The 16914-nt window shown below is 55.1% G+C and overlaps 1 protein-coding gene across 1 annotated transcript; it reads left to right on the plus strand.

The window, feature by feature from the left end:
* Positions 1-551: 551 nt before the first annotated feature.
* Positions 552-16483, plus strand: TCF25 (TCF25 ribosome quality control complex subunit). Its single transcript, XM_014874515.2, has 18 exons — positions 552-748; positions 1542-1727; positions 3110-3184; positions 4822-4943; positions 5550-5615; positions 6747-6829; positions 7249-7379; positions 10137-10236; positions 10530-10623; positions 11450-11542; positions 12000-12105; positions 12436-12595; positions 13703-13790; positions 14336-14494; positions 15058-15148; positions 15333-15412; positions 16046-16118; positions 16244-16483. The coding sequence occupies exons 1-18, from the start codon at positions 569-571 to the stop codon at positions 16403-16405; spliced, it is 2049 nt and encodes a 682-aa protein (XP_014730001.2). The 5' UTR covers positions 552-568; the 3' UTR covers positions 16406-16483.
* The last annotated feature ends 431 nt before the right edge of the window (positions 16484-16914 follow it).

Raw genomic sequence — 16914 nt, forward strand, 5'->3', positions numbered from 1 at the left:
GGACACCCATAGCCCCTGCGCTCGCCCCCCTGGCTGTGCCGGGGTGCCCGGTGCCCTGGGCTGGCATGGCTGTTCTGTATGTTCCCTCCATAATAAACCCGCTGGGCTGTCCTGGGGCCGCGTGCTGCCTGAGTGGATGGGGCAGCGGGGTGAAGAGCGCTGCGGGATGTGAGGGGGTCGGGGATGGGGGCACTCCATTTCATCGGGCACATCTCCCACCGCCATCCCTTCTCCTCCCCCGGGCTGTGCCCACCCGTGACCCCGCACAGCACCGTGGGAACACCCTGCTCCCCATTCCCACGCCCCTCTCCCCACTCCCTGTGCGCTCCCAACTCGGGCCCAGCCCAGCCTGTGTGTCGGTCGCCACCCGTGTCCCGTTCCCGTGCCCGTTCTCACGCTCCGGTTCCGGGACATATCTCACGCGCCGAGCGCGACGGAGATGGCGGTGCGCAGGGGGCGTGGCCTGCTCAGCATCAGCCAATGGATGCGCGCGCTGGGCGCGGGCGGGGCCGGCGCGCGGCGGGTGCGCAGGCGCAGTTTGGGCGCAGGCGCGCAGCGGGCGGGGGCGATGTCGCGCCGGGCCCTGAGGCGGCTGCGGGGGGAGCAGCGGGGCCAGGAGGGGCCGGGGTTGGGCGAGCTGGGCCTCGACCCCGGCCCGGAGCGCGCCCGTGAGGGAGGCCCGCCGCCAGCCCCCGGGAAGGGGCCCCGCGGGCCGCGCCGCGCTGGCGTCAGCAACCGCTTCGAGCTGGTGAGGGGGGGCAAAGCTGGGGGGCTCCGCGGTGCAGCGGTTCGGGGAGGTTGCTGAGGGGCAGGTGGGGTAGGGGGACATTTCTGGGGGGATAACTCGGGGGCAGTGACTGGGACGATAGCTGGGGGCAGTGATTGGGTTGACAGCTGGGTGGGCAGACGAGGACATTGCTGGGGGACACTTCCTTGGGGGACAGCTGAGGTGACAGTCACTGGGGGTAGCTGGAGTGACAATGACCTGGGGGCAGAGGCGGATGGGATTTGAGGGTGACTGGGGGGAACGGGGGGCAGTGAGTGAGAGGGGCTCAGAGTCGGGGTGGCAGAGGTGACAGTGTGTATGGTTGTGATTTGGGGTCAGTGATTGGTTTGGGTGGTGGGCCAGTGGGAAGGGTGAGGGGCAGCAATTGGGGCTGAACTGGGAGAAATGGGAGAGAGGCCTGGAGATCCCAGACCTGGGTGTCAGAAGGGCCCTGGCGGCACTGCTGGGTCCTTGGGGTGGCAGAGCCTGCTCCTGCTCTCCAGACTGTTCATCCAGCCCCATCCATTCCCTGTCCTTCCGTGAGGCCTGGCTGTGGAGCATAGGCAAGGCTGGGTTTGGAAGCTCTTCCAAGCAAAGAGTGGGGTCAGTGGTGTGAGGGGACACATCGTGATGGTCCTGTGCTCCCCTCCATGTGCATGGGACTGTCCGGGCAGCCACTGGGCGATATGCTTGACATGAGAGGTGTCCAAAACTCCATCTGTTTGTGGGAATTCCATCCTTGGGCTGTCCCTGCAGCTTGTCCCTCTGTTTGCAGATCCCAGCTGAGGAGTCGGAGGATGAGCCGGCGGCCGGAGAGGAGCGACCGGACACGCGGCTCAGCGAGCAGGACACGGCAGGAGGGAACCAGGAGGGGAGCAAGGACAGGAGCAAGGAAGGGGCTGTGACTGAGGAGACGGACGGTGATGGGCAGAGAGAGGGGCAGGAACAGCCGGACCAAACGGTGACTGCTCCCAGGGACCCACGGGAGGGACACACACTCAAACCTGGGAACTCGCATCTGGGGCAGGATGAGCAGTTCGGTGCTGAGGGCTGGGTTTGTGTGTAGGATCCAGAGGGATTTTCCAGCTGCAGAGAGGAGGCACCAAAGGAAGGAGTTGTGCTGTGTCCACATGAGCACTGAGGTCGGGCCAGGGAGGAGTGGTCTCAAGGAGGCATTTGTTTTGGAACAGGGGATGTGAAGACTTCAAGCAGTGTCAACTGAACACTGAACCTCTTTTTCCCCGTAGTGATTTGTTGTCATTGGGTATCAAGATTCCTCCTGTGGTCTGTATCAGACCAGAAGTGTGTCCTTGTAGGATTTTGTAAGGAAAGGGGCATTGAATAATTTTCCATGGCAGTTACAGCCCACATCTCACTGGAGAAGAGGGTTGGGGGAGCAAAGGGGGTTGGCCTCTGGTCTCACTTGTTTGCTGTGCATTTGGGATTTGTCCCTGATTTGGGTGGCAGAGGAGCAAAGTCCACTGTCTGTGTGCATTCCAGCTGTGCCAGTGGCCTCTAAGTGCTCTGGATAGTGGGTCCCTGTGTGAGCAGTGGCTCCAGGGCTCCTGACCTGGTGACTCTGTGGTGCCAGCACTGCAGGACACACCTGTGGCTGCTCCCAGAGCTCCAGGTAGGACATGGGAGCCCTGGGCAGGCAGCTGCTGCTCTTGGGTAGAACCAGGACAAGGCTTGGAGCAGCCAAGTCTACTGGAAGGTGTCCCTGCCTAGACAGGGGGTAGGAACTGGATAAACTTTGAGGTCACTTCCACCCAAACCATTCCATGATGCTGTGATCCCTTGCTGAGTTACCTGCTAGATCCTGGAAATGTGCTTGCCAGTTTTGCAATCTGGGTAAGAGCCAGCTGTGCCAGTCACTTAGGGAATCCTCCCAGCATCCTGAGCTGAAGCAGTTGCATCTGCAGGGAGAGGCACTCTGGTGCTGGGACCTTTGTCAGGTGTTGGTTTCTGTGTAAATGGGAGTGAAACTGGGAACTGCCCTGCTCTCCTGAAAAGCAGAAATGCAGCTTATCCTGGGAACTGAAAGATGCTGAAGCATTTCCTCCACACCTGGCACAGCTAAACGTTTTTCTCTCCTGATTTCGTAGCCTCAGACATGGATGTGAAAGTCAGCTGAGGTTCAACTCTTTGTGAATCTTTGGTGTTTTCCTCCATTTTCTCATTGTGTCTTGATTTCCACCCACTAACAAACACTACAGGGTGAATTTTGGTTTCATTTAAGGACCCTCAGTGTGCTGATCTCTGTGGAAAATGCTCTTCTTCCCATGGAGCTGGCACTCCTGCAGTTCATGGGAATGCTGACAGCTCTTCCCTTTGTCTTTGCAGCTGGCAACGAATAACAAACCACGGAAGAAAAAAAAGAAAAGGAAAACCAAGAAAAATTCAGCAGGAGAGACTGTGGTATGTCTGTGTGTGTTCTGAGGCAGGGGCCAGGCTGGTTCCTCCAGTGGGGTTGGCAAAGTTGGAATTCTGAGGTGCATGTAGGAGGGATTCAAGGCAAAAAAGCCATTTCAAAATTTAAAGTTAAAGAAGCCTCTTTAGAATTGTGGAATCCTGGAATGGTTTCGATTGGAAGGGACCTTAAAACTCATCTCATTCCATCCCCTGCTGTGGGCAGGAAGACCTTTCATCAGACCAGGTGGCTCCAAGCCCTGTCCAACCTGTCCTGTCACTCTATCCCCTGTTTAAAGTCCATTTCCAGCTCTCTTGGAGCCCCTTTAGGCCCTGAAGGGGGCTCTAAGGTGTCTCCAGAGCAGAGGGGCTCCAGCCCTTGGAGCATCTCCATGGCCTTCTCTGGACTCATTCCAACAGCTCCACATCCTTCCATTGCTGGGGACCCCAGAGCTGGAGCCAGCACATGGATTAAAGTCATTGATCTTAATTCAATAGGAGTGAGGCTCAGGTGGGAGCTGGTTTTCTGGTGAGGTTTGAGTCCGAACTGTTCACAGAATTACAGAATCCTTAAGGTTGGAAAAGACCTCCCAGATCATGGAGTCCAACCTCCCTGTTCACTCCAGGGAGATTCTTTGCTCAACATCCTGAGCCACCGGATTCTGGAGTGAATGGCTAAGCTGTGACAGCAGTGCCAGCGCCCAGCTGGCCACCTCCTCCCTGGGAATGCCACTCAGGAATGAGTTTCTGATGTGGAGAACCCTCTTGGAGAGCCTGTTTCCTTTCCCAATCCAAGAATATTGAGCAGCAGGGGAACACATGCCAGCTGGAGGCTGGGGGGACAGCCAGGCCCAGGCAGTTTGGTTTGCCAACAAGGGATAATACAACCTCTGTTCCAGCACATCCATGCAGAGCACATTCTCCCTTTCCTGTGTGCATTCCACACACAGGGCCTAAATTTAGCTTGAAAAGATAGGCTGGCAGTGCTGCTTGTGTGTCCTGAATGGAATTCTGTGTTCCACCCATGGACATCATGAGGAGGATGTGAAATAGGCACGTAAGAAATGTGCCACTTGGTGTTTGTTGGGGGAAAATAGAGGTAAATCAGGGTTAAAGTGTTGTATAACTGTTGGATGTGAGCAGCTGGATGGATTCCTGGGGTGGTTGGAAAATGAGGAATGGGAGAGTTGGATTAAAGTCATGCGAGTTTGAGACGTTGTCATGAGGCTCACAGCAGTAACTTGGTGCTTCTGGGGAAAGTAGAGAATGGAGACTTGTTATTTAATAAAATGTCTTTGGACAAGGGCCTGGAGTGTCAAGACAAGGGGAAATGCCTTCCCAGTATCGGGGTTAGATGGGGTATTGGGAGGAAATCTTTCCCTGTGAGGGTGGGGAGGGTGCCCAGCTGTGCCTGACCCTGGATCTCTGGAAGTGTCCAAGGCCAGGTTGGTCGGGGCTTGGAGCACCGTGGGAGGTGGAACTGGATGAGCTTTAAACCCTTCCCACCCAAACCATTCTGGGATTCTCTGAAGAGCCACAGCCCTTCATGCAGGGACCGGGATGAGCTGTGTGTGATCTGTGCTGGGTGACCTGTAGGCTGCCGTGACTCACCTTGTAATAAATGCCCTGGCTTTGCCTTTCTTAAGGAAGACAACGACCTGGAAGACATCGACAGCCTTTTGGAGAGGATCGAGGACCCCAGGCTTGCACCACAGAGCCAGGGTGGCATCACCACTGACACCCGGCCTCTGCTCTATGTGGAGCACAGGTACTGCTGGCTGCCACCTGCCTCTGGCCTTGGTGCCACAGGATACCTGCTCCTTGAGGAGCTTCCCAGTGTGATCTGGCCGGGAACTCCACACCTTGACTGAAAGGGTTGGGATGGTTGTGTACATCACTGCTCCTGTCCGCTCCTCTGGAAGCTGTGTTTGGTTCTGACGGCCATTCTCTGCTGCTTGCAGAGCAGGAGCAGATTAGTCTCCAGAGGGACCTTCCAGCCTCAGATCCTCTGGGAGAACCTCTGCAGAGGTGCTACTAGCCCTGGTGTGTCAAGCTTGACATGAGATTCACTTGTGCTCCCGAGCCCAGGCTTCTCCAGGGAACATCTCAGCTAAGGCTGCAGCCGCCCTGGAGAGGGCAGCAGCAGTATTCCCCAGCTCTGGAGCAGAGCAGCAAGAACGCCTGTCTGATGGAGCAGGGCTTTCCCTTCCAGTTCTGGCAGCTTCAGTCTCCTTTCTCCATGCTGTGTCTGATCACTGGGGACTGTGTTACCGTTTGGGGATTTTCCAGAGGCACTTTGGGGTGCTGGGTGTTGATGGAAAGTGTGGCACTGTTTAACTGATGGAGCTTTTCTTTCCTCTTTCTGCTTTCTCAGAAACTTGAATCCAGAGAATGAGTTGAAGAGATACTTTGGGGCTCGTGCTGTGCTCGGGGACCAGAGGTGGGTCCAGAATTTGATATTAAAGCCTTTCCAAATCAGAGGAGGTGTGTCTGTCCTGCCCTTGGCAGGTCTCATGGAATCCTCAGTGCCACACCCAGGCTGGTAATCCCAGGCTCAGGGTGTGTTACTCGTTTAGCAGTTGCTTATTGGGACAGGAATATTTTCTGCTATATGTACAAGGGAAAAGACTTCTCCAGGCTTTTACAGGCATTTGCTTTTTCTTTTGCTCCTTTCCCTTCTCATTTATTTCCAAACCACCTTTCACTCAAGTTCACAGAGTGCAGACACATAGATTTTGTTTCTCCACCATTTATCCCTTGTTGCCATTCCAGAACCTCTGGACAGAAAGTGAACCCTGAATAATTCCAGTGTGTCTCCTGCATTTGCTTCCAGAGGCCCAGGGAACCTGTAGCTCCCTGGGTGTGATGTCTCTGCATTTATCCACTGCACTGTGCTCACTGTCATCCACAACATCCCCTCTCACTTCCGTGAAAACCAGGAATGGTCTGAGCTTGGAGGAGTGCAGGTGGAAGGAGGGGAGAGAGTCTTTGGAAGAGCATTTGGTGCTTGAGGAAGAAATTGCAGTTCCTTGGGATTGTCCTGTGCAGGGCAAGGACTTGGATTTAATAATCCCTGTGGGTCTTTTCCAACTCAGGATAGTCTAGGATTCCTTTCTGAGGAGATGTGATTCCCTCATAGGAGTCTTGATCCTGAATTGCTCCTAAACCAGTAAATTGTGCATTTTTGAGTGCAGCTTAAACTAATCCAGTTGACATTTGAAGGCCCTGCTGGGAAGAGAGATGAGTCAGAGGCATGTGGATCTCTCCTAATTGGACCTGGGAAGCTGTTTAGAAGCACAGAGGCAGATGAGAGTTTGGCAGGGATAAAAACAGGGAGAGAAGCTCTGGAAGTGGAGATGCTGGAGGCACTGCCTGGCCTAGATGGTGCACATAAGGCAAAGCCTGAGCACAGGTATGTTGTGTCTCGAAGGCAAACACAGCACTCTGGGCACAGCTCTTTGCAGCTCTCTGTGGGGAAGAAACTGGATCTCATTTTTCCCTTTGACATGGTTTCATCCCTCCTCCTTGTGTCAGTGCAGAGAAGTTGTGACCTGTGTGTTCCCCTCCCCAGGCCAAGGCAGAGGCAGCGGCAGTACGTGCGCAGCATGTGGCTAACAGCCCCCAAGAACACCTGGCCACGCTACAGCAAGACAGGTGAGGCTTCTGGGGCTGCCTCCTGTCCTCTTAGAGGATCATGAGATGTGGACTCTAAGAGGGAACTGCTCCTCAGCTGGTGGAAACACACCTCCTGCCTCAACAGAGAGCTCTGTGGAGTTGTACCTTTTGATTTGGGTTTTTCCCCTCTTTTGGAGGTAGCAAGGCATGGGTGCTTCCCATCTTGGCATCAGAATTGCTGAATCATGAGAAGTATCCCTAGGGAGAACAAGTGGCCTGGGGTTTTTGGGCGGGTTTAGGGCTTGGATTCATGATGGGGGGGGGGAAAGAGCAAAATTCTCTGGGAATTTCCAAAAACACATGTGTCTGTGGACCTAGAGATGGGAGTGAGCTCTTGATGCTGTGAGAGAGCAGAGGAATTTCTCCTGGGGTACCCAGGTCTCCCCTGCACCCTGCAGGTATCACCATGCAGCTGCTGGATACCCGGAGGGGGGTGCAGCACTTCACCTTTGAGCACCACCGTGAGTACCAGCAGGTCCAGTTCAAGTTCCTGGATGCTGTGGAGTCCATGGACCCCAACAACATCGTGGTATGTTGGGTTGGTCGTGCTGTTCCCTCCTGTGTTCCTGCAGCCCCTTTCCCTGGGAGTCTGGGCTGGTACATTCCAGTGGAATCATTTGGGTTGGAAAAGCCTCTAAGCCAGCTGTTCCCCGGCACTGCCAAGGCCACCCCAGGTGCCACATCTACATGGCTTTTAAATCCCTCCAAGGATTCACCCCTGCTCTGGGCAGACTGGGGCCAGGGCTTGACAGCACTTCTGGGGAAGGAATTGTTCCAAATATTCAATCTGAATCTCTTCTGCCACAGCTTGAAGCTGTTTCCTCTTGTCCTGTCCCTGTTCCCTGGGAGCAGAGCCTGACCCCTCTGGCTGTCCCCTCCTGTCAGGGAGTTGTGCAGAGTCAGAAGGGCCCCCCCGAGCCTCCTTTTCTCCAGGCTGAGCCCCTTTCCGAACTCCCTCAGCTGTTCCTGCTGCTCCAGACCCTTTTCCAGCTCTGTTGCCCTTCCCTGGACATGTTCCAGCCCTTTGCTATTTGTGTTGGGGTGAGGGGCCCAGAACTGACCCCAGGACTGGAGGTGCCCCAGCAGTGCCAGCACAGGGGATGAGCACTGCCCTGGTCCTATGACCATTGCTGGCACATGCCAGGTGCCAGTGGCTTTGCTGCCCACTTGGGCTCGTGTCCATCCACTGTCTTCTGCACCCCCAGGTCCTTTTCCAGCCACTTTTCCCCATCCTGTACCATTCCTGGGGTTGCTGTGACCCACAAGCAGGACCCAGCATGTCACCATGTTGATCTTCATCCTGTTGGCCTCATCCCCTTGATCTATCCTGTCGAGATCCCTCTGCAGAGCCTTGGATTATTTATTTCCAGTCTTGTTTGCACTGTTAGGACTTGTTTGGGCAGTAGAGCCCTGTGTCCCTCTGAGTGGGGTGAGGCAGCACTGAGTGCTGTGCTGTCACCTTATTGATCAGTGACCTCCTTGGTGCAGAGGAGGCCTGGTGGCTGGTGGCTGAGCCTTGGTGGCTCTGCCAAGCATGTGCCAGGTCACCTTCTGAGAGAGGAACCCACAGGAAGTGTCCATTTGGCTGAAAGGGTGGGAACAAAGCTCCCTTGTCTCAGCTCTTAGCTGGGAAAGGAGGAGTATTGTATAAACCCATAGTGAACTGGCAATCCAAACTAACAGCTGTTCTATTTATAAACTCCTGCAAGGATGAAAAATGTGTCTTTCCTTGGTATTTCAGCAAAACAGGCTTTTGAGTTGGGAGTACTTAATGCGTGTCTGAGCTCATTAAGTTGTATGGTAACATTTATAGTTTGGAGTGATAAGCAACAGCAAAATTACTCTGCACCCAACTAAACCATAACTGAGGCATGTTTCTCTGAAAGGTCTGGCCACATGAGCTGGGATACATGCCCTGGAGATGTTCTTTAAAGAGTCCATTGTCTGCTAAATAAAATTTACTTCCTTCTGCTTTCCCACCCTCTGCTCAGGGCCACAGGGCTCTCTCTAGCTCAGCAGTTCTGCCTGGATTGAGGGATTTGGATTAAGTGAGCCAAGGTAATTCCTGTGCAGCAGTGAGTGTCCCAAGGACAGCTCAAGCTCAGTCCCCCACTGCACAAGACAGGCTTTCCATGGTATTTTAATCTGGATGCTCTGACCCTCTTAGGGGGGTCTGGCTAAATCTGAGGACATTTATGCAGCTTGAAGTCTTCCCCTTTTCCATCAAGGGTAAGATCTAACAGATGGATTTGGCAATTCCAGACAGTTTGTCCATGGTCACCACAGTCCTGGCGCAGCTGGAGCCCAGCTCTGCCTTGTTGCTGTGGTTTCAGCACATAAAACATTACTTTTGGGGAGCCTCTTGTTCAGTGAATGTTTTTTCTGCCCTTACTGGTAGGTTAAAAGGGTCTCAGTGACCTTTTCTTGGCTTTTTCCCATCACAGTGACCCTGAGTGTTTCAGGTCCTCCAAAAAAGTGGACTAGAAAGGAACTTAAGAGTTTTACCCCTTAAGGAAGAGGTTAAGCAGCAGGCAAGCTGGACCAGCCTGGAACATCCAGTCTTTGTGCTGTAGGTGGTCCCACGGGTCCCCACCCTGCAGATGGAAACTGCTGGAGCTTTGGAAGCTTTATTTTTTCAGTTTTAGGAGAAAAAGAAATCCCCAAACTAAACTCTGAGAAGATTTGTAGTAGCTTCAGTATTTTTTACTGAACTGAGGTTTTAGGTACTTGAGAAAAGTAGCCTATTTATAATATAATTAGTGAATTGAGAAAGCTTTTAAATTAAACTTCTCTCAGGAAGTAAAGCAGGAAGTAAATATTTATTTATCATTATTATCCATTACCATTCCTGGATTTGTAATAAATGTGTCCAAATGTCCTTTCAGTACCCAGAGGATGCAAAACTCTGATCAAATGTTCAGAACTGTTGAGGGATAGATAAAAAGCCCAAACTGTAACAGTGCCTGCATCTCGTTCTTTCCTTTCCAAGGAAATGGAGGAGCTTAAAGAGATCTGGAGGAGGATAGTGAAGATGAGCAAAGGCCTGGCATGGCCTCTGCTGGAAAAGCTGGGAGGGAGCTGCTGTCATTGAGGGCTCCCATCCTGCACGTGATGGGGACAGAGCTCCCTGTGCCCTTCCAGCTTGGGGATGGATCTGACAGGGCAGGATTAAGGGAGCTCTTGGCATTGTGTGTCACAGAGCTGGGTGCTGGAAAGTACCTGGGTCAGTGACCAAATTCCTGAGACAGCAGTAATGACACAGAATCTTTGCAATGCTCCTGTGCAGCTGCTGCTCCAGATGAACCCCTACCACGTGGACTCCCTCCTGCAGCTCAGCGACGTGTGCCGCATGCAGGAGGACCAGGAGATGGCCAGGGATCTCATAGGTAAGAGTGAGGTGAGGAGCAGATGTGTTGGTGTGAAATCCTTCCCTGGCAAGGGCAGTGGAGGGCAGGAGCTTGGCCTTTCCTGGACCAACCTCAATCCCAGAATGGTTCCTTTTGCCACCCAGAATGTGGAAGCGCTCAGTGCCCTGGTACCTGTTGCCATCATATTGCGTCAAGTACCTGGGCTGGGAATGAGCTGGTTTCTTGTCTTTTGGGATAGACTGAGTGCTGGGCAGTGCTGTGCTGGGGTGGTGTCCCTGTCCTGTCCCTGACACTGCCCTTGCTGTCCCCAGAGCGGGCACTGTACAGCCTGGAATGCGCCTTCCACCCCGTGTTCAGCCTCACCAGCGGGACCTGCAGGCTGGACTACCGGCGCCCAGAGAACAGGTGAGCAGGGCTGGGGAGCAGGGGGAGGCTCAGCTGGAGCTCCTGGCCCCCGTTTGGCCACAGCTACCCAGATTGGTCAGTGCTGCTCATCCAGGGAGACCCCTGAGTGTCCCTTTCTCTTGGGCGCTCCTGGGATGGTGCTGGAGCACAGGCAGCTCATGCATGGAAGCTTCTGCACAAAGCATCCTTTTTCCCAAAGGATACTTTCCTGCAGTAGGAACTGTCCCTCCCTGTCATATCCTTCTCATGCCATTAGTAGCCCTTAGCCCAAAATGATGACAAAAATTCCTGCTGTGTGTTTCCAGCCATCACCCCCAGCACTCACACTCCTCCCAGCCTGGGTCTTTATGTAACTCCATCTCTGCAGCTGCTGGGAAAGGTGACTTTATTCTGGGAATTTTCCAGTCAGCTGACCCAAGCCATCTCTCCCAAACTGCTGTACCTGGAGGGTGCTCACATTTCAGTCCCTCTGGCTGACATGTTTTGTGCCATCAGTGACCTGTATCACCAGTTCAGGTGTTGGGCCTCCCCGCTCTGTGTCACCGTCCCCACACCACTGTGACAAGGCAGGATGTGGACTTGGGGGAGTTACCTGTCTTGGTCCCAGTCTCCAGAGCAGTTTATGAGTTTTCTGTCCCTGTTCTTAGCACAAAAAGATAACAAAAACAAGAGATGGGAGCATGGAGGGTCTGTGGCATTGCAGGGCACACCAGGATGTGCTGCTTGGGGGTGAGGAGCTCTTGAGGACTGTGTCCCCTTTTTTGAGTGGCACAAAATGCTTCTTTCCACATCTGGCCTCTAAGTCCTGCTGCTGTTCCCCATGCAGGGCTTTCTTCCTGGCTCTTTTCAAGCACCTGATGTTCCTGGAGAAGAGGGGCTGTCCCCGCACAGCCCTGGAGTTCTGCAAGCTCATCCTGAGGTAGGTGCCTGCACCGGGCGTGGAGTGTCTGGGTTTGGGGGCACAGTCACCCCAGAGGTGTCTTCCTGCTCCTCGGCTTGTTATGGGCTCATTCCCACCCCTTGGAGCTGCACAGCTCTGTGCCAGGGATGTGCTGGTGCCCTTGGAGAGATGAGGGGTGAGGAGGGGCCCTGGGTGGCCTGTGACTGCCAAACTGTGTCCTGAGCTTGGAGTCTCAGCAGAGCAAGTGTGGCCCGCTCAGTTTGTGGCCACTGATGCTCCTCGTGGGTGGTGGCAGGGGACTGTCCCCTCTGTAGGGACACTCTGTCATCCTGCTGGCCATGCAGGAGCGACCGTGTTCCTGTTCTCTCCAATTGCTGAGTCACTGGGTGTCACTGGGAGAGGCTGTTTGACTCAGAAATCAGGGCAGCTCTCAGCTGTTGTGACACTGAGTTTGTTCTCTCCCCCTGCTCCCAAGCCTTGATCCTGAGAACGACCCTCTCTGTGTGCTCCTGCTGATTGACTTCCTGTCCCTCCGGGCCAGGGAATACACCTTCCTGACCCGCCTCTTCCAGGAGTGGGAGGTGAGTGGCCTGTAGGTGCCTGGGGTGCTCTCCACCAGGCGAGACCTTTGGAGGGGATCTCACAGCCCACCTGGCATCCCAGCAGCATTGGAATGATCCATAAAGGCTGGGCTGATGGTTCCTGTAATCCTCTGGTCCTGCAAATAGTTGTAAAAACTTAAAATTGCTCACTCAGCTGTGGGGGCACCGAGCCAGTGACTGGGAACTCACTTAACCCCAGCAGGCAGAGACCAAAGCCCACACAGCCCAGCTCTGCTGCACAGCATCATTTCTCAGTAACTCTCAGATGCACAGCATCATTTCTCAGTAACTCTGTGTCTGATCCTGCAGAGTCACCGGAATCTGTTCCAGCTGCCCAATTTTGCCTTCTCAGTGCCACTGGCCTATTTCTTCCTGAGCCAGCAGGAAGAGCGCCCGGAGCTGGAGCGGAGCCAGGCCCGGGAGCGAGCGGCCCGGCTTATCCAGCTCGCTCTCATCATGTTCCCAAGCGGTGAGTCTGTCCCCACCAGAGGCCACCCTCCAGGGCTGTGTCACTGTCCTCCTCTGGGACAGCCGGGACTGGATTCCTGACAGGCGGATGCAGAGGCAGAATTTGCCAAGGGCCTTTGAGGAGGGAGCCCTGAGTCAGAGTGGAAGTGCCTGTGCCCAGCGTGGTGGGGGGAGTACAGTTCTGGGCTCCTCATCCCAGCACGGACACTGAGGGGCTGGAGCAGCTGAGGCAGTTGGGGCTCAGCCTGGACAAAAGGAGGCTCAAGGGGGAGCTTCTGGCTCTGCACAACTCCCTGACAGAAGGGGAAGCTGGGGTCGGGCTCTGCTCCCAGGGAACAGGGACAGGAAAAGAAGAAAAGGCCTCAAAGTTCAATACTGCAGAAGTGTTGTCTAGCCCTGGCCCAGTCTGCCCAGGGCGGTGGTGGAGTCCCCAGCCCTGAAGGGGTTAAAAGCCATGTGGACATGGCACTTGAGGACGTGGGTTATGGGTGGTCTTGGCAGTACTGTGGGAATGATTTGGCTCAATGATCTTAGAGGCTTTTCCAGCCTTACAATTCTGTGATTCCATGATTCTGTCCTCCCTCCCCAGAGCAGCCATGCTCCTTCACCAGCAGTGGTCAGGGGTGAGCAGGCTGGGGGAGGATGAGAGCTGCAATCTCAGAGCAGGGAGATGTCTCACCTCCTCAGGGCTGCCCCAAGCGAGGACAAGCCAGTCTCCTTGGCTCTCCCTCCGAGGCACAGCTCTGTTTTGGATGCACTCTCCTCATGGGTGCCCATCACTCTCCCTTTCATCCCGTGGGTGCTGCTGTCCATGAAAGGAGCACACAGCCCTCAGGCCCAGGGGAGGGTGTGTGCAGCAGGAAGAACCAGCTCTCCAAAAGAGATTCAGTTTGTGGGGGCTGGAAACATCTAGGCTGCTCTTTGGGGTGACTGAAATAATGCCAGTGTGAGCACAGGGACCAGCAGTGTCCTCACCCTCTCCTTGTGTCCTTGTTGGTGCCCCAGGGGGTTCTGGCCCTGAGCAGGGGAGTGACTCTGCAGGGGTGACCCCACCCCACCCTGCCCCTCACCAGCAGGTCCACATGAGTTCTCTGCCTTTGTCTTGCAGTTCTGATGCCGCTGTTGGATCACTGCAGTGTGCAGCCTGATGCCAGGGTTGCCTCCCACCCCTTCTTTGGGCTGAATGCCCAGATCAGGTAAGGCCTGGCGATGTTCTCAGCAAAGGGAAGGGATCGATTTTGCCGGCGGCGGGGATCTTGCATGCTCAGACAGCTAATGGAGGAGCTTGTTTGGGTTCCCTGAGTAGGCTCATTTGATAATCCTTTTGATAATGGATTTCCATAATGGCCTCTGGGTCAGGCTGACAGACCCACCTCACCTCAAAGTGGACGGGTCAGAAGTTCACCCCAGAGCCTGTTGGTGTGTGCAGGGAGGAGAGCAACGTGTGTGTCCTCCCAGGGCAGGCTGTCTCCAACCAGTCTGCCTTCCCTTGACATGTGGTCTTCCTCAGTCTGCAAAGGTTCTCCCTCAGGCCAAGGCAGTGTTCCCTCATTTCATGGCTCTGCTTAGCCTAAAAATAGATGGAGGCAGAACTTCTGGTGAAGGTGGATGGCAACATCCTGGCAGGAGCTTGCAAGTCCTCTCGTGTTCCCACGGCAAAGGCCAGCGCAGGGCTGAGCCCTCAGCATCCTGTGAGGAGCAGGAGGGGGAGGATGCCGTGAGTAACAGCCATCTCTCATAGCCAGTCACCCGCCCTGAACCAGCTGACATCCCTGTACGTGGGCAGGACACACGCCCTGTGGAAGGACCCGGCTGTCATGGCCTGGCTGGAGCCCCACGTCCACGAGGTTCTGTGCATGGTGGAGGCCCGGAATGCACTGGTGCAGGAGGCTGAGCACAAGTGAGCACAGAGGGTGGAGGGCAGGGTTCCTGTGCCAGGGATGTGGGACAGAGGGTCTGTCCTGGGCAGCAGCAGTTCCAGTGTCTGGGGCAGGGCTCAGAGCCCCACAGCTGCTGGTCTTGATGCCAAAGGTCACGAAGGCTGTGGTTCTTCCTTGCTTTTCACAAACGGGAATACAGAGCTGAACCTGCACTGTATATCCTGCACTGCCTTCCCCAGGCTTGGCTGTCACCTGGAAACATTCTGGAGAGGGTGGAGGGGTGGCCTGGAAGGGCAGGGATGGGCACACAGGGCAGATGAGAGCTTAGAAACACTTCCCAGTGCTGAGAAACAGGAGAGAGTCATCAGGTGTCCTAAAGCAAGGTCAGTCTGCTCATTCCTGAGCTCTCCGCTCTTTCTCCGGAGCTCAGCAGCTGCCACCCCCTTTGGCTTGCTCTGAGCCAGCTCCATCCAATATGGCCTTGTCCCCCAGATCCAGGGAAGCTGCTGATGCTGCACCTGGAGCAGCAGAAATGGGAATGTGCCTGCTCAGGTCTCACTGCTCTGTCCCCTCCCTGCCTCAGGAGGAAGATCCGATACCAGAGCGCTCCCAGGAACATCTACCGGCACATCATCCTCTCGGAGATGAAGGAGGCAACAGCAGCCCTGCCTCTGGTGAGGGGCCTGATGGGACACAGGGGCTGTGGCTGCACCTGCTGTGGTGGCACTTGTGTCCCTTCTGGCCCCATCCTAGCCCCTGTCACTCACGGCTTCTGTGGGCCCATGTTGGCTGCTGCTGGATGCACAGCCTTCATCCCTTGTTTTCTCCTTCATCTCCTCCTATCTCCTCTCCCTGCAGGAGGTGACATCACAGCCAGTGATGGGGTTTGACCCTCTCCCTCCTCTGGATTCCATTGTTTCCTACACCCGACCAGAAAGGTACCACCTGCACCGCTGGTGCCTGCGCTGGCACAGCCAGCCATGTTCCTGGCATGCCCTCAGCCCCAGACCAGGCTGCACACGGGCACTCAGTGCTGATTTCCTCCTCCATGGCAGAGGAGGAGATCCAGGCAGGCAGAGATACAGGCTGGACTGGTTCTGCTGCTTCCTGTGATGGTCACCACTGGTGACCCCAGCCATAGGGCAAAAGCCAGGGAAAACCCAGGCCATGGCTGACTGGGAGGGTTTGGGGTCAATGGAGATTTAAGTACAGCCAGTCCTGGTGTTGGGGGTGATGCCATGTGTGTGTTCCACACCAACCCCCTCAGAGCAGAGCTGGTAGTATCATGGAATCCTGGAATGGTTTGGATTGGAAGGACCTTAAAGCTCATCTCATTCCACCCCCTGCCACCTTCCACTAGACCAGGTTGCTCTAAGCCCCTGCCAACCTGGCCTTGGTTGTGCTTTTAGTAACTGGTTTGCTCAGAATTGCCTGAATCCAGAATCCCGTTGGAGCCCCCCAGTTCCATCCCTCATTCCAGCACCACCATGGTTCTCCCAGCACCGCCACATCCCATTGAGGAGTCACAAACTGAGCTGTACCTTCACCATAGTGCCACTTGTGTCTTTCAGGACAAGCCATCCTTCCAATGAAAGCACTTTATCCCTCTTCTTCCGCTCGCTGCTGCCAAATTTTAACTTGGAGGTGAGTGCACGCTGGGTGCACCATTCCCCCATGGTGTTCCTGCTCCAGGACCTACTGCTGGCAACAGCCGGGTGCTAATTTGGCACCAGTGTTGTCCCTGCCACCACAGTGCTGCTGTGTCGTAGGGGGACATCCGGCACGACGGGGACGACGAGGCCGGGGCAGCACAGGACCTCAACCAGGGGGTGAACAGGCTGATGGCGGCCATGCGGGACATGCTGGCCAACATCCAGTTCCAGGAGCCCCCCCGCGACGACAATCCCGAAGGTGATGGTGACTGGGATTGATCCCGGGGTGTCTCCCTCCAAACCCTCTGGCATCACCCCCCGATTTGTGTTGCACTCCAATAAAGTCACACAAATGGACTCGCTGTGGGAATGGGCTGTTCTGAGGAGTGGGGCTGCATCCACGGTCTCCATCCAGGGAGGGGGGGCTGAATCCACAGCCCAGGGCCCCTCTCTGAACAGGGGACAAGGGCTGACTGAGCATGTCCGAGCTAATCAACAGCAGCTGTCCCTTGTCCCCATGGCAGCTTAGTCCCCTTCTGGCCTCCTCTACACACAATTTCCATCCTATTCCCCTCCCTATTCTGCCTCTTGTCCTTAATTCCCACAGGGGTTTTGCTGCCCTCTTCTTCAGCTCCTTTGTGCTTCCCGTAGCCTGGAGCTTCCTTCCCTCCACAAAATACTCTGCACCCTCACTACACTGAACCTTCCAAAGGTTTCAGAGTCCCCTATGCCACTAGAACTGTGCATGGAACAGCTTTTTCAGCCTTTTCATTATGTTTGGAGAAGAA

This window comes from Sturnus vulgaris, chromosome 12 (genome assembly GCF_052056855.1).
Source record: "Sturnus vulgaris isolate bStuVul1 chromosome 12, bStuVul1.hap1, whole genome shotgun sequence".
NCBI lineage: Eukaryota > Metazoa > Chordata > Aves > Passeriformes > Sturnidae > Sturnus > Sturnus vulgaris.

Excerpts from the sequence above, each read along its gene's own strand:
- TCF25 (XM_014874515.2), top strand. The coding sequence starts at position 569 with ATGTCGCGCCGGGCCCTGAGGCGGCTGCGGGGGGAGCAGCGGGGCCAG. Across the intron at positions 1,728-3,109 it reads AGGAACAGCCGGACCAAACG|CTGGCAACGAATAACAAACC; the intron begins GTGACTGCTCCC and ends TTGTCTTTGCAG. Across the intron at positions 3,185-4,821 it reads ATTCAGCAGGAGAGACTGTG|GAAGACAACGACCTGGAAGA; the intron begins GTATGTCTGTGT and ends GCCTTTCTTAAG.